This window comes from Eleginops maclovinus, chromosome 9 (assembly GCF_036324505.1).
Source record: "Eleginops maclovinus isolate JMC-PN-2008 ecotype Puerto Natales chromosome 9, JC_Emac_rtc_rv5, whole genome shotgun sequence".
NCBI classification, from domain to species: Eukaryota; Metazoa; Chordata; class Actinopteri; order Perciformes; family Eleginopidae; genus Eleginops; species Eleginops maclovinus.
Genome location: NC_086357.1, coordinates 19,418,613 through 19,440,108, shown reverse-complemented (window position 1 = coordinate 19,440,108; position 21,496 = coordinate 19,418,613). Strand labels below are relative to the sequence as shown.

The following is a 21,496-nucleotide window of genomic DNA, read 5'->3' as shown; positions in this document are numbered from 1 at the left end:
GCAGTGTCGAGCCTCCGGGTCAGAAACGTGACAACGAGTGATCTCCTCCTGTGGCCGCAGCTGAAATGTGTGAATGCAGCACATTAGCAAAGCTGCACAGGCTACATCCCGTCAACCTCAATGTGTCCATGCCTTATTCATTACTACTCTACTCCCCCTCGCTCTCCCCCATGTGACACTCAAACACACTCGTCATAAATAAAATCTCACTCGCTTTTTTCCTCACACTGCCTCGTTCACAAAACCAAAACGCACATCAGGACGTCCATGAATAAATCAGTTGGTCTACATCGAACATCAACGCAAAGTGAAGAGGCACTTGAGCTGCCTGATCCTAATAACCACCATATATTATACATTACCAGTCATGCTAATGAGGTCATCAATTACATAGCAACTGTGTCTGTGTCAATGGACTCCTGTTCCCATAGCATGGCTGATATTCATATGAATTCTCCTACGTTAAGGGGCTATCACTAGTCCCAGAGAAAACAGCCCTTTATTAATATGCAAATGTGCTGCCTCACAATCTAATTACATTATGTAGACCAGGGGTTTTCAACCAGTGGTCCGCGGACCCCTGGTGGTCCGCGGCGGCATTGCATGTGGTCCGTGACAAGAGCCTATGTTGATCAGTTCACCATTGTTTTTTTTTAATATAAATTCGCTTTGATATTTCAACACATTTCCAGAATACCGTTACATATCGTGAAAAATATGTTTACAATAATATAAAGGAAATTCAAGCTGACAGAATGTAGCCTTGCGCCTATCCAGTCTATGGTAGCCTGTGATTCGCTAATGGTAATGAGTTGCGTCGCTAACCTCACTTATTATTCATTACGTACAGTCTTGCGAGCAAAGTTGACACACATTTATAAGCATAGCCGACGAGAGTATTTTAAGATAGGTTGTAGTACAGCAAACATTTGTTACATATGTACTAGTCTAGCTATATATCTAGCACCAATGGATCGTTTTGTAGTGAGGAAAGTGCCAGAGGGACAGGCTGCCATGACAGAGGGTCAGGCTGCCACGACAGAGGGACAGGCCGCCACGATAGGGCAAGGACAGGCTTCCGAAGCGTCAACTTCGCAAAAAAGACGAAAAAGAAAATACAATGAGGAATATGTTAAATATGGATTCACAGTGACGACAGACAGAGCAGGAGAGGAGGTACCACTGTGTTTCGTATGTTCAACAATTCTCTGTAATGAAGCTATGAAGCCGTCGAAACTTACGCGGCATATGGAGACGCATCACGTCCACTTGAAGGCCAAACCCGTTGAGTACATGCAACAGATGTTGCGTGATTTCAAAGGACAGCAGGCTACCATGAGGAAGAGTGCAAAAATAAATGAAAACGCACTGAAAGCATCGTATCTGGTCGCTCTCAGGGTTGCAAAAAGTAAGAAGCCCCATACCATTGCAGAGCAGCTTATATTGCCAGCAGCCATAGATATGTGCAGAGCTATGGTAAGCGAAGAATGTGCCAACAAATTAAAAACTATTCCGTTGTCAGACAACACAATCGGAAGACGAATTGGGGAAATGGCAAATGATGTCAAAGACCAGCTGATGGCAAAACTTCAGACAGTTCTGTTTTCCCTTCAAATCGACGAGACGACAGATGTTACTAATGATGCGCAACTGTTAACATTTGTGCGATACGAGGACAGTGGCACTATGTGCGAGGAATTTCTTTTTTGCAAACCACTGCCCGGGCGAACTACCGGTGTAGAAATATTTAAAGCACTGGACGATTTTTTCACGGAGCACAATATCTCGTGGCAGAGGTGCGTTGCATTATGCAGCGATGGGGCCCGAGCCATGAGTGGCAGCAAGACTGGACTGTTTGCGCATGTAAGGAGGGTGGCTCCGGGGGTAATTTGGACACACTGCCTGATTCATAGAGAGGCTCTCGCCTCCAAAGATCTCAGTGTTGAGCTCAGTGGTGTGTTTGATGTCGTTGTCAAGACGGTCAACTTCATAAAACGAAACGCATTGAATACACGCCTGTTTTCATCCCTATGCCATGACTTGGGAAGTGAACACAGCTCTCTCCTTTATCATTCAGAGGTGCGTTGGCTGTCTCGCGGCGCTGTGCTCGCCCGTGTGTTTGAACTACGCGGAGCTATCTACGAGTTCTTGTGCGAGAAGCATTCTGATCTGGCTTCCAATTTCAACGATAGTTACTGGTTAACTAAGCTGGCGTACCTCACAGATGTTTTTGCAGAGCTGAACAAGTTGAACAGCTCCATGCAAGGGAGAGATGCAAACGTCATGCAGCTCTACGAGAAGCTCGACGCATTTGTGAAAAAAATGTCAAAGTGGATCGAACGAGTGGAGAGCAATAACTTGGCGATGTTTCCTTCAGTTGAGGAATACCCTGACAGCACTGACATCAACGACACTATATGTGAGCATTTGAGGAAGCTTGTGCGTCAATTCGCAAAGTACTTCACTGATTCGGAAGAGTGGCGCCGTGACAGCAAGTGGATCCTGCTCCCATTCAGTGACGATGCATCAGTAGGGTCAAGTCTGACGGCTGTGGAAGAGGATAAGCTGATTGAGATGTCCACAGACTCTGTCAGGAGGCATATGTACGACACACAGCCCCTTGTTAAATTCTGGATAAGTTGCCAGACAGAATTTCCACAGCTTGCTGCAAAAGCAATGAGGTGTCTTTTGCCCTTTCCAACCACATACCTGTGTGAGAGTGGTTTTTCTACACTGGCGTACTTAAAGAATAAGTACAGGGCTAGGCTTGATCCAGAGAATGACATGAGACTGTCTCTGTCTACCATTTCGCCACGAATAGACAGGCTGTGTGGACTTCACCACGCCCAGATATCACACTGACAGGTAGGCCTAATTCTCCCATGTTTTCACTGTTACGACCCTGGCGGGTTTAGGCCCCGCCCTGTGTTAATGGTAAGCCTGTTCTCTCTCCCTGCTTTTCTCAATCTCTCTCTGCTTTTCTCAATCTCTCTGTCTCTACAGCAGGTGATTGGTGACAGGTCTGTCCTGGCTGGGTTATAAAAGCCCTGACCAGCCAGCAGTTGAGGCTGCCTTGGTCTTCATTTGTTGGATTTTGGTTCTCCGGTGTTGTTGGATTTTTGTTCTCCGTTGTTGTTTTGTCACACACCTAGACTGACTTTGCATGACATTTTTAGTTACTTTTCCCAATACTGAATTGCACAACACTTTATTATTCTTTATTCTTTCTTTAAAATAATCTTTAATTTAATTTAATTTAATAAATCTACTTTTATTATTATAAAATCTGCGTGGCCTCTCTTTCATGTTTCATGCATTGAGCTATGCATGTAACACCAAATACACACGCGCACGCGCAGGCACATCAGTGGGCCGCGGATTGCTTTCTAGTCCGAATGGTGGTCCCTGGGACAAAACCAGTTGAAAACCCCTGATGTAGACTATGGAAGGTGCCCTTGATGTAACAATTAGGTGCATATAATGTTTGGACTGAGTTATTGTTTTTATAAAAATGTGGATACACGAAAGCGATGCCATTGAGACAACGTCAGCTGTGGCATGTTTTTATATCTACTACCATGGAAGTGAAACAATAGATAGGAAACGGTATTAAGGCAAAACCCTTTCTCTGTGTGTTTCCTCTCCCATGTAAAGGATTCTTGTCAGAAGCCTGCATGCTATGAGAAGACCGTAACACTGACCAAGGAGCCGTATGACTCCCTGGGTATGACGGTGGCAGGTGGCATGTCCAGCCGAGGTTGGGACCTCCCCATTTACGTCACAAATGTGGACTCTGATGGAGTGGTGGGACAGGAGGGCTCCATCCGCAAAGGTATAATGAACTTCCAATGAACTCCTTGATGTCTCTTCCATTACTTACCTGCACATTGTTACAATAATTAGAATATTATAATTTTCAAGGAATAAAGGGATTGTCATGTTCAGGGCTTTCGTGCAAATAATTACTAAATTAGTGGATGTTGTTTTTAGTTCTGTACAGTTGTCCTCTACTTAAGCTCAAATTATGCTGACAGACAATAATGGATTTTGTTTTTGTTGATGAATATTTAGAATATAACAAACGGAGGGATTGATGAACACTTCAGATTCATGTTTCATTATGAAGTGTATTCATCCAGGAAAAGCCTGAGTGATGCTGCTGTGGATCAGTGCCTCGTAAATTGGCTCTTACACAAAAACACAAGCAAACATTTGCTTAGCAGGGCTCAGGACGTATTTTGTTACAGAGGAGTATTTGTGGAGTGCCTAATTATATCATTATATGAAATCAGTCAGCTCTGAAATACAGCAAAACACAGAGTAGCTAAAAAATAACTGGATGTAATAGCAGTAGCCTTGAGATCCCATATTGCAGTTGAAGGCAGGGGAGTGGGAGATTTCAGCCGAGTTTAATTGCTTATTCCAGTCTATCCAAATTAAAACACATTCAGCCTGTCATCACACTCGTTCTTTTTCTTAAACTCTGGATGAGAAAAACGCTAGGAGCCTAAAGCCTTCATAAAAACTGAGTAACTTGAGTCAGTTTGACCTGTGCATGGTTCAAGCTGCACATTACTTTGTCCTTATGGGACAACACAGCAGCAGCTGCTGTCTCTGTTTGTGGTTATGTAATATCTTAGTGTATTTGTTATATACAATTCATTTTTATTTGCATATCCACGCATCATAAGTGTGTCCTCTGGGTTGCTCATTAGCTGGTTGGACAATGCCGTCTATTTTTCTCTCTTCCACTCTCATAGCTAGGAGGCTTTTTAAAGCACAGGTGTCGCTTGGTTTCTATCCCTTTGTGTTGTAGCAGGAAGGTTGTTGAATATTAAAAAGGCAGATGATGAGTCCCTGCCCTCCGAGGTCTTTTGAAAAGCATTTATCAGGGTAGCAACCCTGGGCGGTGGATGAGCTGTGCTGTCCGCTTTCTCCTCCGCAGGTGACATCTTGTTAAACGTGAACGGTGTGGACTTGACGGGGGTGACGCGAGGCGAAGCAGTGGCCAACTTGAAGAACACCTCCTCCCCCGTTGTGCTCAAGGTCTTGGAGATGCGTCCTCCAGAAGACAGCATGCAGGAGTGCGCGATGCCACCCTGTCTCACACCTTCACCCACTGACAGCACCAAGAGCCCGGTTCCCAATGATGATTACTCACCAATCTGGGTGTCATGGCTGCAGCTACCCAGGTGAGCACCACTTGATGTCTCAGTTTTCACGAAATCTACATTTTTACCTTCTACACTCCTTTTTTCTGAGCCCAGTATAATTATATCCCCCCTACACACTGGTCCTTTTGACCTCTGCCAGCTGGTGCCAACTGAAATTTTGACAGAGCCAGCTGGGAAGAGAAACTCATTATACTTTCAAACTAACTTTCAGCTTAAATATTCACTGCTTCTATACCAGTAAAACTTCTGAGAATCAAAAACTTTCCCTCAGGTTTTAATATATTGGAAATTCTATCATTAGCACAGTTGCATGCTGACAGCGATAAACAACTGCTGCTCCCGTTAAGGGAGTTAAAAATGAAGCTTAAACATTTAAATGTTATTTTCATTTGAGGTATATTTATGAGATATAAAGTCCAACTATTCTCATTGTTACTCTTCCTATAGCACCTTTAAAAAAAGAAACCTTTGTCTTTCGAGCAGTGTCGGCTTCAGCAATCTAGCTCCTGCACACACTCAGCATGGATATACACTAGATACAATTCAAAGATGCAGTTGAAAGATTAGTGTTTTTTAATCTCTTTCTTGGCCCATGCAGGCATTTCTACTGCTGCAAAGACATTGTGCTGCGACGGAGCACTTCAGGCAGCTTGGGCTTCAGTATCGTGGGAGGTCAGGAGGAGGTCAACTGCAATCAATCCTTTTTTATCCGATCCATCGTGGAGGGGACCCCAGCCTACAATGATGGCAGGATAAGGTAGGCAGCCTACCCTTTGTTGCTTACGAGAAAATGTGTGGCATATTTATGCAAAATGAACATGAAATGTATTACTAATTTCTGTGTTTATCCTGTGGTACTTAATCATAAATTAAGCATTCTTTTTTAATGGTCATCTCGCTCTGTTTAGGTGTGGGGACATCTTGCTGGAGGTGAACAGAACGACTACATGGGGGATGACCCACACAGCCTTGGTACGCCTTTTAAAGGAGCTGCGGGGCAGAATCACCCTGACCATCGTCTCCTGGCCGGGCAGTCTGCTGTAGTGGTGCTAAGTCTTCAGTGGCACGGACCAAGGAATGTGGACTTCAGAGCTTTAGACTGGCTGACCACCCTAAGCTTGCTAAGTGGGAGAAGCTTAGAATAGTGCTATAGCTGTATGGATATCTAACTTCTGATGGACAGCTGAGACTTTGCCAGGAGTTTGGAGAGGGACAAACATGAGACTGGATTGTAACACCCCCCCCCCCCCCCCCCCCCCAAGAATGCTGAACAGGGAGGATCCAGGTCTGAGCCACTTCAGACTATAATGGTGGTGTTGTCTGTTTAGAGCAAATGTCTCTGGTGTAGCATACAGTGAGTCTGGTGGGTGGCTCCAGGGGAGACACAACACGTTGCCAATTCCAGTAGTTATATATTAGAGGTATGCGTTAAGTTGGACTCACATTTCTCTACTGTAAATGTTGGGTGTCTAAAAAAAGTACTGATCCAAGCACTTGTAATACGTTTCTTTTGTTTGTTTGTGGTATGGCCTTTTAATATCGGCTCCATTCTGTTTGTACTGACAGTGGTTGTCATTTTCATCTGTTGACCTGATGACACGTTGCCAAGTAGTAGTCTGTGTTGAGGTTTTTTTTATATTATTTCAGAAGTTATGGCTTGATTATCCAACCACTGGAAATAAAAAGAATATATTAAGAAAATGAAAATATCAATGTGTTCATAACATGTTAAAACATAATATTTAATTAGGTGACATTATGGAGGCCTTACAAATTTTCTTACTTTTAAGAAAAAAAAACTGACTTGGTTTCTGTGTATCAGTGGATGGTCTGAGGCCCATCTACTGTGGTTCTATCTGTCACGCTTCGGCCTGTGTAGTATATCTGATGGTACATTTGGTTAAATGATCAATAAAGTCATTTGAAAATGAAAGTTGTGAGAGTATACATACTTAAAATCCTTACTTCAACTCAACAAACACACTAAAAGCAGGCGCAACACAAACGTTTTGTTCACAATACATACAAATCTTAACAAAATTCACTGCAAAGTTAGATGCCAGAGGGCAATTCTTCTCATTAAATAGATTGAGGAACAGAAAGCCACTCAGATTTTAATTTCCTCTCTTGGCCAGCAGAGAACATCATGTTGATCTCCTTGTCCTTCCTATTTGTTGGCCTTTTTGTTTTTGTGTCTACTCTGACTTTCTCTGTCCTCACCACTGTCCCTCCTGCTCTTGTTGCTTCTGCTTCTGTGAAGGACATTGACAATATCATTATCATACCTCTATCCTTTTGTATTTGTTTTATAATGAGGACTATGTGACTCTGTTTCTCTGTCAGACCTGCTTGATGATTTTTTCCTTCCTTCGCTGTTGTCTCTGTGACTGCACACTCTGTGCCTCTCACTGAGCCTGTCAGAACTGTGGCGGCTGTGCCTTCGCTCCACTTCATCCCTGTTCCTCATCCTCTCTTTGCCACTGAAAAAAATCAAATGCAAATTGACCGTTTTACATTTCCTTCTAATGACACTGAAGGCTTTTTCATTAGGAAATAATTCAAAGTGGAAACCGAACTCAAAGCCCACGGCAAATTAATTTGTTGGCCTTTTTTCCTTTTTACCACCAGGAGAGAAATAAGTCAAAACTCAAGGGACCAAAACCTTAACCACAGTGCCTGCTGTCTGCATGCCCTAGCTTTTGTAGCCTCTCCCCTGGCCTTGACTTTAAGTAACAAAGAGCCAAACACTAGTGTCACAGCATGCCCTTAAAGCCAAGCATGCATGCCGCAGTATCCTCTGAGCCAAAAAAGACCTTTAAAAAATATATAATTCTGCAGTCCCATGAATGATTGATCTGTCACTACTTTATACCTTTTCTGACCTCTGAAAACACATACTGTATGCAAACACATGTAAAGGAAGATCAATCAACTGATGTTGGTTAAAATAAACAACTGCAAACATGGTTTCAACTAAAGACTATAGTGCAGTTCTTCAATATTGAAATAACCCTATTATAATTTTCAGAGTGACAACATTTTATGGTTACCACTTGTCATTTTTACCAGCATGATACGATATCTTTTAGCACAGCATTGTTAATAATTGCAAACATTCAGCTTTGACTATTAGCTTACTTAGTTTTTTATTAGTTTTAGCACGGAATTGGCATGAAAGAAATCCCCACTGGTATACTGTAGCGTCCCTGAACAATAGCTGCCTCCTTTAAACGATGCATTCATTACAGTGTAACCTTCAGAGGTCGTCCTTAGTGATCAGACGCTGGTTAGCTGTAAAACTGTGTCCTTCCAGGATGAGATTCACCATAACATGTTTCCACTATAGACTCTCTGTTCAATATGCTTAGCGAGTATACTACAACAGAAAAACACAAAATGAAGATATCCGTGTCAGCTTCACTCTGCCTTCTTCTAAACTGTGTAATGGGGATTTGGGAACTGGTTTCCAAAAAGGTTTCAAAAGCATGTTAAGTGTTGGGCTGTGATATTCATGCTTGACATCAACATATTAATAACAATTAATATGTTGATTCTACTAATTTGACTTCTGACACATCCTATGGCTTAATGTGTATTAAAAAAACTACATAGTCAATTATTTTTATAAAGAGTGCAAGAATTCTTTGTTATTATTGTTTAATGAAGAGATCAAAAATAAACATGCAAGTTTTGAGTCAAACTTAATCCAGCGACAATGGAGGACAGTGACAGATCTGCACCAAAACAAGATTAAACAGTTTATCTTCCTTCAACACGATTTGTTTCAGTTCATTGGACAGCGATTACCAACACACCCCGGGGTTTGTAAGGAAGAAATACTACAGTTTTTTTATTGGCCAATTGGACGTCCATTTAATCAGGATGGAACCCTGATTGTGTTAAGACACCAATGCCTTCAGTTTGCTCTATAATCAACAAAGACACTACTAAGAAGCAATATTTCTTTAGGAGGGTGAGTGTAAAATCAAACAAGATTGGGGGCTCAGGTCAATTTAAACCAACAAAAGAAAATAAGCGGAAAGTACTGCTGACGCTGTGAGAAACAAACTGCTTTGTGAAAGATTACCAGTGTGTGATGCCCCTTGGGAGGAGGTTTTAATCCTTCCAAGGAAAACAAGTGAACACGTTTTCAAGTGTGCTTATTTTTCCTGTAGATCATTTCCCTCCATTTTCAAGAGCAACACCAATGTTAGTCCATATTCTTGGTTTTGTTTTCTGCAATGCAAGAAGCAGTTTGGATTTCCTTATGCTGCTTCTCAATATATACTATCACATGGTGCACAGGGAGCCATTGCTAATTCAGATTGGATGGTCATAGCATAAGGAACTTCTACAATGATAGAATAGGAGTTGTGACAGCATAGAGAGGACACTGAGTTCAGATGACATTGTAGATATTCACTAATGAGAATCCTAGCATCCCAAAGGAGAACTTGTACTGTGTGTATACATTTAGAATATTTTATTTTCTCTCTCACACTCTCCTCAACACAAGTCTGCTTGGCACAGCTTGCAGATTTAGAATAATCACCCTGACCTTTAAGAATCATCACGCTGGCTGAAGGCATTTCTCTCTGCCATTATAAAAGTATCTTTTTCCTCAATAAAGTCTTAGGAAAACTACAGATACTGCACTGCTAAGTCAAACAGCTCGCACATGGCTGGAGTAATTATTACCATTCACTTGCTCAACACAGAGAAAGAGAGCGCCTTAAGGGGCAGAGTTGTTGCAAGTACAAAGCTAAATATATTCAATATTTGGAGACAGCTCTTGTGTTAGCAGTGTGGATTAGGACCCAAGGCCCACATTTGTTCTTGCTCAGAGCCATTAGTTTTACACAGAAACAACCACCTCACAGAACACCAAAAAAACACAGTGAGACAGTTCCCAAGGAGGCAGTGTTAGAAGGTCTAAATTATATTATGGGAGCCTCTGGATTTGTTTTTACATTTTATGATTGTATTCATCAGTAGCGCCCAGGCCTTTCAGGGCCTAAAGCCTAAGCCTGTCAAGATGTAATTTGGAACATTTCATCCCTGCAGTCGTTTAACTGAGAAAGCCAGAGGATTCAGTGAGGCACACTGAGGATATGAAACACAATTTATGATTGGCACAATTAACATGCAAGTATATCCACAAGAATTAATAGCAGCTGTGAGTTGATGGATAGAGTTTCACATCTAATGACAAATGGAGTAGGAGATGCTGGTATTTCAGCTACATTATACAGTAGTAAACAATCATTGTGGAGTCCCTAAAACAACGCAGCTGTGCCAGAGTGTTGCAGTACTTTGATTTCAACACTAAGGCAGCTTTTCGTTCTCCAAGATCAAACAGCATTGCCTTTTAAGATAAAAAAAATCAATAACTTAATTCAACCTTTTTTTGTGTCTTAACTAGTTCTCCTCTCTCCTCTTCCTACCTACTAGTCTAATGTGTGATAATCATGCTTGATATTAAGATATTAGAGCCAATTAATATGTAGATTCCACTAAAGTGACCTTAAAGAAACCGCACAGTCAACATTCCCTCCGATTAGTTTCAGTTCTTTGGACAGCGACTGCTTAGCCACCTGGGTTTGTAGGGAAGAACAATGCAGGATTGTTTGATTTGGCCAAAAGAAACCACCATTTAATCAAGTCATTGATGGAACCATGATTGTGTAAAAACACCATTGCCAATCAGTTTGCTCCAGACACAACAAAGACACTATGCCAATATTTCCTTTGGAGGGTTTGTGTAAAATTGAACAAAATTGGGGGCTCAGGTCAATTTAAACCTTGAAAAGAAAAGAAGCAGAAACTGCTGCTGAGTGTGAGAAACAAACATGTTTTGTAAAAGATTTCCAGTGTGCAGCGCCCTTGGGAACAGAGCTTTACCCTATAAAAAGCAAACAAGAGAGCAAGTGTTGTTCACTGTAAGTGGCAAACAGAATACTGATGCTTTACAGTATACAGTTTAAATAACATAGACAGAATGTAGCGTTGAATCCAAGGATAGGCCAGCACTGTGGAAGGAACATTTAAATTGATTGGGTACATGCCTTCAGATCGGCTCTGGAAAGAAATGTGGTTCATGCATGAAGTTGAGTCAGAAAGACAAAACATATGTAATATTAAGGGCTAAGTACGTTTCGTGGAGGGAAAATAAAAACAGATGGGGGTGGAATCCAATATAAATGGCCCCCAGTCAGACCCTGGAGCCAGGATAAAAGTGGAACTAGGCACAAAGCAGCTGAGGAAAATCGAGTAAAACTTACTGTATCCCTCTCTGCCTATAGTAGAATAACCCTTCGAGTTTTGCTATGCCTCCTGAATCCAAAACTAAACTTGGAAGGGGGTCAGGGCTGCTCCTCCAAATCACCAGACTACCATTGAAGTTGCATAGAGGATTCCTTTTTGCAATTACATGCAAGACTTATGAAACTCAACTTTTTTGCTAAGGAAAGCAATCACTGAATAAGACTGTTATTGTTAACTGGTGGAAATTAGGTTCAGGCAGGAAAATGTAAAATGCCATTGCAGTTATGAATTAGCAGCGCTCTAATTTGGTTTCAATGAATTGTATTACATCTGCGTTTTTTCAATTAGCAGCTCCTGTGCCATATTCAAAGTCAGCTAAACACTGCGTTCTCGCTGAGACTAGCCTTTCAACATTTTCTAATAAAGCTTTTCGGGCAAGTTTAAGCAAGAATACAACTATCATTTTAATTGCCTCATCACAGTGGGACTTCACTCAGTTATTATCACATGAACTTACTGGCTAGTGCATGCAAGCTTTTCAATCGACAAGTGATCAAACAGCCACAAGTATAATGATTCGATTTACGTCTCTTTGAACGTGTGCGATGCCATGTGCATGAATTGGATCAAGACAAAGAGTGGATATTGCGTGCTGCCATTGTCTTGTATGCACATGTGCACATGAAAGAGATGATGACAGAGTCTGAGGCAGTGCCAGCTGGACAGATGAGAGCCACATTTATCATCAAGACATGTGATTTGCAGTCAGTGTTGACCAAATGACCAAAGGGTGTCGGAGGCAGGGGGGGACACAGAAACACACAGTATATAACCCACTGGATGAATGCATGAGAGTGTTAAGCTCATGGAATCTATTAGTGGTGGTGGTAAATCCGGGGCATGCGGTCAAAACCACAGCTGATAACCAGTAGCTGATGCCCTGCCACACTTTGCCTGTGTGTGATTCAGAACAGCATATGTGGGCTACCAAGCACAGATTCTGCATCAGCACCCCGAATGCACAATGTAACACTAACTATGACCTCAGCAATGAAAAATAAGGATGGCTAGCTACATAAGGCTCCATCTGTTTCTTTCTATTTCACACACACACACACACACAAACACACACACACACACACACAAACACACACACACACACACACACACACACACACACACACACACACACACACACACACACACACACACACACACACACACACACACACACACACACACACACACACACACACACACACACAATGAATCCCTCCAGTTCCAGCCTAAAAATAGCTCACAGCAGAGTCATAAATCAATGTTACAGAAAACACATAACGTGTACATGTGAGCGTGTAAAGCCTGATCATGTGACCAGAATACGGGACACCATAGATCAACGGAGCACATAAGGTGTTAGCATTGCACATTGGACTCATGGTCCTTCGTGGATGTGACATTAGAACAAATCTTTTGGTGTGAATAAGCAAATCTCCTGTGCATTCGCTGTGCGTCTGTCACACGGATGTGAATCCCAACTTCCTGTGTTCTGCAGTTAGCCTACAGCCTCGCAGCTGTACCCATGTCCCGCTTGCCTCATTTGACCCAAAAGACTGTTCGGAGCTTAATGTACAAACCTGAACCTAGTCATTCAAATAATCTGGGCAAAAACTCATCACTTTAGGAGAAGTGCTGAAAAGCAGAACATTGTCTGAGGATATTTCAACTGACACAGTACAGTGAGAGATACTTGAGTTTGTCATTTTTGTTATTTTGCACTTATTTCCTTGCAAGTTCAGTAATAGTATAGCTGACACAGGAATTGAGTTTTATCATCAGAATTACAGCTTTTGCAACCATCAACAATTACTGAGAAATTTGTCAAAAATTCAGCTGCTGTCATTTGTTGTTTTATTGGGATAAAAGGCAAGTTCTTCGGATTGAGAGCAGTGGCCGAAGTGTCCCTGATCCCGAACATGTTCATGTTTTAGAAGAATGCACTGTTCGGGCATAATGTCACTCATCCTTTTGTGCATTTTTAGCCTTAGGTAAGCTGAGGAGTATGTAAGAAAGAGCATAGATGTGCCTGTATTTATGAGAGTTGACAGCTGCCTGACTTATAATTAAATAATAATTAAATAGACGTCGGGCAAATTGTCAACACTGAGTGTACGGAGAAAATGTAGGGCAAGATTTGGATTTTGCATGCATTTGGGCATGTTTGTGAGTGAGTGAGTGAGTGAGTGAGTGAGTGAGTGAGTGAGTGAGTGAGTGAGTGAGTGAGTGAGTGAGTGAGTGAGTGAGTGAGTGAGTGAGTGAGTGAGTGAGTGAGTGAGTGAGTCCACATTTGGTTGAACTGTGGCTGTCACACTGTAGGGTAATAGGGCACTACGTGAAATTTGGAGTGGATATCAGATTGGATTTTATCATACATGAGCCACAGGGAGGAAGGTCTCGAGTTTAATGCAGAGGAGCATAACCAAAAGTATTTCCTGGCAGACGCTTGCAAATACAGCAGTTACTCCTGTATCTACGCTGCTTACTGACCCAGCTCAGTGAACCAGAACAAAAACCTAATACAAAAAATATATATTTCTGCCTATCCTGGCAATAAAAGTCTGGAGCTGTTTTGCAATAGTGTGCATTTCTTCCCTATAGCTGTGCATATTTGCTGGAGAAACTCATAGACTCACACCCACCTCTGCAAAAATCAACACTTTACAGTGTCACACAAAACAAACTAACATTTGCTTTAGTATTTACATACTATGATACAGAGTAAGTTAAAGGTTAACTTGGAACTATAACATAAGTACAAGCCAAACATTTTCCAATCCATTTTTTCCTGTCTTCAGAGCCTTGGTTCTCTGCCACTTGAGCACATCAGTATTGTGCAGGCTCAGAAAACTGCCCTTAAATACTAGTAAAGAGTCATGCTGAAATACCACCCAACACTGCCAACACCCTGCACACACATCTCATGTCTCACCTGGTAAACAGACGTTTTGTTTCCTTCTCCTTGGTCTTTGTTCTATTTTTATCTTTACTTTGAATCAATCTACTCAGCAAATTTTGCTGTTCACACATGTACTTGTGTGACAGACAAAGATAGGCTGGCGGCAAATGCACACATATTAAAGTAGCCCAAAACAGACTAGATATTTGGGCGGGAACCAATATACTATATGTTGCCAAATCCAGAAGGTCACAGCTGTTAGGCAGACACTTGCATTCAACCGCTACAGAGGCACCCAAGAAGAGTGGAGAGAGGGAAATGTGAGGGAAGAGGATGCACTGACTTGAGCTTGATTAAAATGATATACAAAAGGGAAACAGAATTGAGAATGACATTCTTTAAATAAACAGACCTGGGGTAATTTGTTCATGAATATTTATGACTTCAAATCACTGAGGCCCACCTGTGTGGAGTGGAACATCTCCCCCTGTTTCTATCTCTGCCTCTTCTACTGCCTTTAGCACGGACGCGCTTTCTGGATTTCTCTCTGGAGTTTTCACCCTCTTCCTGTCGTAATATGAATTCCCAGGCCTTGGCAGTTTCACGAACCCCTGCGTTTAGGGCCATATTTCTTGGGATAAAGTAAGATACACCTAAGAGAAAAGAAAGAGCCATGACAGACAGCTGACTGGGGAGGACCAACAACAGACGTTGCCAGTAACTGCATCTGTTTTCATTTCCTCAATGTATAAACTTAGTATCAACAATGTATTTATAACAGAACTTGCCAACTATTTAAAAAGGTATTTCTTGATGAGTGTAACTTCTAAAAGAGTCCCATTTTTTAAAACTAATATATTGTGCAGACAAAACAACAAATATATAAACAAGTTGTACTGAAAACAATCAAAGCAATCCTCCCAAAGGCTGTAAATGCACATTGATCTGTCTGAAAGTCTGTAGGTCTTAAGGGTAAATAGCATGTTTTTATTGACCTGAAATTTCTCAGTATTCAAAGGCTGTTGTGAGAATGAAGTGAGGAAACTCCCAGAGCTGCTAACTCAAGGAATCCAATAATACATCCTAGCCAGAAGCAACATTCATCTTCAATCTTCACTAGCATAACATGCCCAGTACTCTTAACAGAATGAAGTACACAAATGTACCTGAAGAACATGGCTGGGAGGTGGAGGGATCGTCAAAGCCTTTTGAGTGTTCACTGAAAAAAATAAAAGGGAAAGGTCAGGTCCACATAATCTCTCTTTTTGACTCCACACCCTAGTTTAGGAAATGCTAGTTCTGTTAAAATATTACAGTACGTTTGTTTTGGTTCCCATCTGAAGTCCACGTGTAGTATTTCTTAATATCCTTATAAAATATAAATTCTGGGCTGGACAAATATGGCCAGTCATCATTCAACTTGATATATTACTTGTAAAACAGTGTGAGCAAAGATTTAGAGATTAATCAGTGGATTCAAATAATTGGACAGGTCTGCAACATTGATCAAAGCACTTCTCCAAATGCGCAGCTGTGTTTTCTAAGTGTTTGAAGTGACTGGCTCATTCTCAAGTAGCATTGTGTGCTCGCCAACCCATGAGGAATAGTAATATTACTGATACTATATGGGTCTTCTGTCCCTCCACCTGGCCTGGAACAACACCTGCTTTCAATTGAAAACTTCCGAATGTGGTAAAGGTGTGTATGAAGCTCATCCAACTGGTCCATTTCCCGCCAGGTTTCCAAACACACTGCGATAAATCCCATTGTAAGCAAATATATAATTTCCCCGTCAGCATTGACCCGGCCAGTTTCTTTCTCTACAATTTTTATTATCTGCAACAGACACATTGTAATATAGCAAGGCTTGTTTGTGAATGGAGACAGAATAAGTGAATGGAAGAGTGAGTCTGGGTTAGTGAGCATGCAGCTGCTGGCACGGCCCTAACAGGATAATAACTGTATGCGTAATGTTTCATCAAAGCACTCTGTATACTCAGTGCTCACATCTCTCACTTTGTGGCCTCTGTGTTTCATCCTTATGAACACTGATGATTTTGATTAAACTAAAATGCACATCAAGTTCCTTTAATGGCATTAACACATATTATGATTTCGACACATTTGTTAAAGAGAGTCAGACACAAAAGCCATACACAATTACTTTCATTGGAAAGCTTTTTCTATACAGATCAGGTAAAGTAGGGTTCAGTTTTGATTACACAGCATGCTAACATTGTGTTTTCTGTGCTTTTACCTATTTAGAGGTGCTTTTTCCAGTTGATTGCACTATTTTTATTTTTATTTGGCAAATACATTACATCATACTGAATTTGAGGATTTAAAAGACTGAAACTAAGGACTGTTCAGAAGGAGCATGATGCTACTTAACTCCCTATAAAGCACATCTTTCTGCTTTAGCACAACCGTTGTTCCAATACTTAACGTGATCGTTGGAAGGGCCTGTGGGCCTTGGCCCTGAACACATCATGGAAAGCCAGGGCAAAGATCATGCCAGGAAAACCTGCTGTTCTTAATATCCCCAAGAGATTGGATGAGCAGCAACAGTGAAGCCACGACTACGTGTATAGACACTACACATGTCTTTCAGAGGAAAGTTTTAAAGGAAATGATTCATAAAGCGTACAGGAGATGGCTGGCAGAGTTCAGAGGAACAGTGAGTCCCTGAAGGATGTGAGGATTTGGCAGATGGGTTTAGAAGTGAGAAAAAACATCCTTTAGGAGCGAGCACAGAGTGAATTCAGGCACACACAGACACAGCAAATTAGGGGAAATGGAGAGAGTAGGAATGAGATAAGACAAAAAAGATGAAGGGACAGGAAGCTAAAGAGACTAACAGAACGATGGAGTAACACAAGCTGGATATAGACAACATCCAAGAGAAACAAGCAGAGTAGAGCTGCATTTAAGGCCTTGTAAGAAAATTCACGAGAGCCTCGGGTACAACATGGCCCACTTGTGATGTGAGTAGTGTGAATTAGAGCTGAATGTGGGAGTTTGCAGACAGTTTGTGACATAGATCGGAAGAAGGGAAAGGGGAATGCCTTGGATACTGATAAACAGGTCTCAACAGGGTTGCTTTCTCACTTTATACCTTATATGGCCATTTGTCCAGCTGCCAAGATCAGCAACAGAGCACAGTGTACAGTGATACAACTGACCCAGCTCAGAATGGAAATCATTAGTGTCAGAAAACCTAGGCATGGCTTGTCCTTTGGTGTCAAAAAGAGAGACACTAGGTCTGCCTCCAAATTAGGGAACTGCTTCCAACAGCAATTGTTGTGTTTTAAATGTTCAGCACTAATGTTGCTTTTATTAATGATCTCTATTCCAGTCTCTGACTAATGTTTTTCTTTAAACATTTTTGCTGAATCTGTTATATCCGGGCCTGCACCTGAGTCAAACCTCCCTGAATAGAGATTGGTGTACTGTTTGCCTGATAAATCTCCAACCCACCTGCGCTTACCTACATACAGACCTCTGTAGTATAAGGACAAATTGCTGACAAATTTAGGGACTCACCTGTCCAATGAAGCAAGAGCTGGGGGTCCTCCACGGTAAAGGTGAGCTGTGTGGAAAAGCACAGAAGGCCATGACTACTGAAGTAAATTTACAATTTTACTACAGTCATTGAGATAACTTCTTTGTGCCCTAAAAAGATCTCAATATTCTGGATTCATGTGTGTCTATACTGTTTTCTGTATGTCATATTTGTGATATTGGTCAACAATGTGCTCTTAAGGACATTTATAGCCTTTGAGCAGTCTTATTGCGCAGATATTGCTGAGAAAAGTCTGAGACAAATACAGACTAACCCGTTTTTACCTCTACTCCAATGAAAAAATAATAATACAATGTTTTTTATTTTTTATTTTTCTGCCTTTTTTTCTCGCCAATTTGAAATGTCACATTCCCAGATGCAATGCAATCATTTTAACTGCCAATTTTATTGAATGCCTGAGGAGAGCAAAATTCAAGTATTACTACTTATAGGCTTGTTAACAGGATTTCTGCTTTTGCTGGAGATGAGCCTACTTTACAATTTAAGAAATAAAATCAGAAGACAGTTTGAGCCAAAGACAATTCAGGCATTGGCACAGTGAATGGGTTAAATAGTCGATTATGCCGGGGTATTTTCCTTCAAGGGGGCAGAAAATGTCAGAGCATAACAAAAGTAAACTTAAAATTAGTTTGATTTATACAGAAATAAAAGAAAGACACATCAAGTGTGGGAAGATCAATGTGTAAGCATTAATACAGATTAAAATATAACAGGAAAGCAAGCCATGATTTCAATATCATACATTACCAACATCATAACATTATCATGTATGGGATTACCCCTTTGAGGTATTGAAATTAGATCAAACTCTAAATGTCAGAGTAACAAAATGTGGCAAGGCCCTCTTTCCTATCCTTCCATCAATAAAACAGGAAGAGTCAAATGCCTGGGTGAACAGTTAATGGTCCGTCTTGCAATAATGTTCAAATTTTACGTGACCGAGCAAACGGTCAGTTCTGAATCACACACTGCACTGAGTACACATTCACATGCGTACACACACATAAAGCGACTCTTTTGAAGAGCAAAGGCAAAAACACACATTCACATCTGGATACCATCCCCTTCTTTTTTTTCCATATAGACCCCTAACATGAGAGAGGCTCAGAGCAACTTTCAACAGCATACAGAACATAAAAAATGGCTGAAACAGGAGAAAGCATAATAAGAGCTGTTAGAAGGTCAGGATTGAATATGAAAAAGGAGCACAGGGCTTCCCAGCTTTGTAAGTGAAATGTAGAACATCTTCCTTCCTTTTCAAATACATTCCCACAGAGTTGAGAGAGCCTGAACTGCTCACTATGGAAGACTGACCCAGCAAGGCCTTTGATACTTCAGACACCTGGGCACCCAAGGGAAGAAGGGTATACACAAACACACACACACACACACACACACACACACACACACACACACACACACACACACACACACACACACACACACACACACACACACACACACACACACACACACACACACACACACACACACACACACACACACACACACACACAAAGATATGCATGCTTCCATCAGTCTGTGAAAGAAAGGCCTGTAATGCTGAGGACAGGATATAGGCAATTCCTTTTAAGCAACTAACCATAAAAAATGCTAATTGATGAGGAACTGTGTGTAAACAAACATCTGACATAAAAATCCCTTACAACAAAGTCAATGAATGGTTCAACACCAAGACTAAATAGAAAAAATGATAAAAACTGGAACATGTTATTCCCATAGTAGTTGCCGTCAAGAAATGCTGTGTGGCGTGTATTGCATTCACAGTCACACATGCTCTCACAGTAAACACCAGCATGTCTACACACAAGACATCAATGTTAGCGTGAGTGAGTAATTGTTTCTACCTGTGGTGATATCAAGTGAGTGTTTGATGAGGGCTGGAGTTCTATGCTTGGCAGCATATGAGAGAGCTAATGGCTGAGGGCTAATTGCCGCTCGATTGTGCTTGCGAAGCTTACTTTCATGCTAATGTTTCACAGAGCTACAGGCTGGAGAGTTTAAGATGGAGGTGATATTTCACATCGAATCACATACTGCCGTTCTGGGTTACAGCAGAAGTCAGTGTTTTCTTTCCTTAGGTAAAGGCTACTGTCCCTTGTTCTCTGATATGCAGCAATCTGCATAGAAAGTGCACAATTCCTTTTGCAGTGACCCTTTCCTGTTGGCCTGTAAAGACCATTGCCCTTATCTGCTGGTCAAACAGCTGACTTTCTTAACTGCAAGCGACCCTATCAATACTAGCTGCAGACTTTTATTTGTTTAATTTTCTTGGAAATGAAGACAAAGCTTAAATCTTACTATTTTAAAACTGTATCTGCATGCTAATTGACAATATTTGTTTAGATTATAATGATAAGAGCAACAGAGATCAGTAGATCTCATCAATAACTCTGATCTGATTCTGGTCATGGTATGGTCGATTGAGAAAGAACTGCACATCTGCTCGGCTATGATCTTCAGTCAATGTATCAGTGCCCAATGGAAGGACACTCACATAAAAAGCTTTGTTGCTACACTGACTGTAGTGACCCACTAACCGGCTGTAGAAAGCATTAGCTGCAGCACAGAGCAGCAGTCAGCCTCACCTTGGCTCTGCGCTGTGCTGCACTGACAGATGACATAAGAACAACCTTACAATGACACAGTTCCACTTTTAAATCTGAGCATACTGTACTGTATCAAACACAGTTGGCATATAATGTGACCCGAATGAAAAACAAACACAAATTATAAGAAAAAAAGAAACCCCTTCTTCCCTCTGCTGTATTCCCTACGGTCAGGGTCTGTTCAGCACATTTCTTATGCCATAATATGCTGGCCATAGCACTTTCGTTTTTTATTTTTTTACCAGGGGCTATTTTTATCATGTTACACACATTTGCATTACAAAAGCAGGCTGGGTCTATAAGTTATAGCATGGGGAGTGGCCAAGATAAAAGCCACACAAATACTTCAAAGCTGCAGTCGGCAGGATGTTTCATATTTTGGTTGTATTAGCAGCTCTGGCATGGGTTCACCAGGCAATGTGGGGCTCACACTGAGGGGTATGTGAGGGGTAAGAAGGGGGCCTAGATCGGCGCATCTATTTTGGAACCTTTGAAGATGAAGATATGGCATGTGTTCAGCTGTGTGCTTAGGCCAAAAAGCTTTCCTGGATATCTATCTGATTCAATACAAAGACTAAGAGGAAGTCTGAACTGACAGCAGCTGGATGGCACCACAGACAGGAAGACATACATCCATACAATGTCTTTTAATGTGTATAAAAACACAGACACACACACACACACACACACACACACACACACACACACACACACACACACACACACACACACACACACACACACACACACACACACACACACACACACACACACACACACACACACACACACATTGTCAACCTCTGTCCTTCAACTCGACAGGATCATTTATTATGACACGTGTTGCAGCTTGACAAACAAACATGGTCGAAACGCCATTAGTCATTTG

The 21,496-nt window shown here is 41.4% G+C and overlaps 3 protein-coding genes across 10 annotated transcripts in view; 2 read left to right on the top strand and 1 right to left on the bottom strand.

Moving 5' to 3' along the window:
* Positions 1–7,107, top strand: part of lnx1 (ligand of numb-protein X 1) — a 33,576-nt gene extending 26,469 nt beyond the window's left edge. For all 4 annotated transcript variants that reach the window (XM_063891147.1, XM_063891148.1, XM_063891149.1 and 1 more), the window contains 4 exons: positions 3,655–3,832; positions 4,946–5,192; positions 5,773–5,931; positions 6,083–7,107. In XM_063891147.1, coding sequence (XP_063747217.1) covers positions 3,655–3,832; positions 4,946–5,192; positions 5,773–5,931; positions 6,083–6,218 — 720 coding nt within the window. In that variant the 3' untranslated portion in view covers positions 6,219–7,107. The remainder of the gene's footprint in view (positions 1–3,654; positions 3,833–4,945; positions 5,193–5,772; positions 5,932–6,082) is intronic.
* The window catches only part of fip1l1a (FIP1 like 1a (S. cerevisiae)), a 35,165-nt gene that overhangs the window by 7,202 nt on the left and 6,467 nt on the right, over positions 1–21,496 (bottom strand). For 3 of the 5 annotated variants that reach the window (XM_063891154.1, XM_063891153.1, XM_063891156.1), the window contains 5 exons: positions 17,938–17,983; positions 15,561–15,613; positions 14,858–15,047; positions 7,520–7,654; positions 6,930–7,426 (listed from right to left, as the gene is read on the bottom strand). In XM_063891154.1, coding sequence (XP_063747224.1) covers positions 7,342–7,426; positions 7,520–7,654; positions 14,858–15,047; positions 15,561–15,613; positions 17,938–17,983 — 509 coding nt within the window. In that variant the 3' untranslated portion in view covers positions 6,930–7,341. Of the gene's footprint in view, positions 1–6,929; positions 7,427–7,502; positions 7,655–14,857; positions 15,048–15,560; positions 15,614–17,937; positions 17,984–21,496 lie in introns of those variants that run through there. The other 2 variants (XM_063891155.1, XM_063891157.1) reach the window with 2 other exon arrangements.
* Positions 715–3,643, top strand: LOC134869491 (protein FAM200A-like). The gene is made up of 2 exons (XM_063891152.1): positions 715–2,865; positions 3,004–3,643. The coding sequence occupies exon 1, from the start codon at positions 781–783 to the stop codon at positions 2,860–2,862; it is 2,082 nt and encodes a 693-aa protein (XP_063747222.1). The 5' UTR covers positions 715–780; the 3' UTR covers positions 2,863–2,865; positions 3,004–3,643.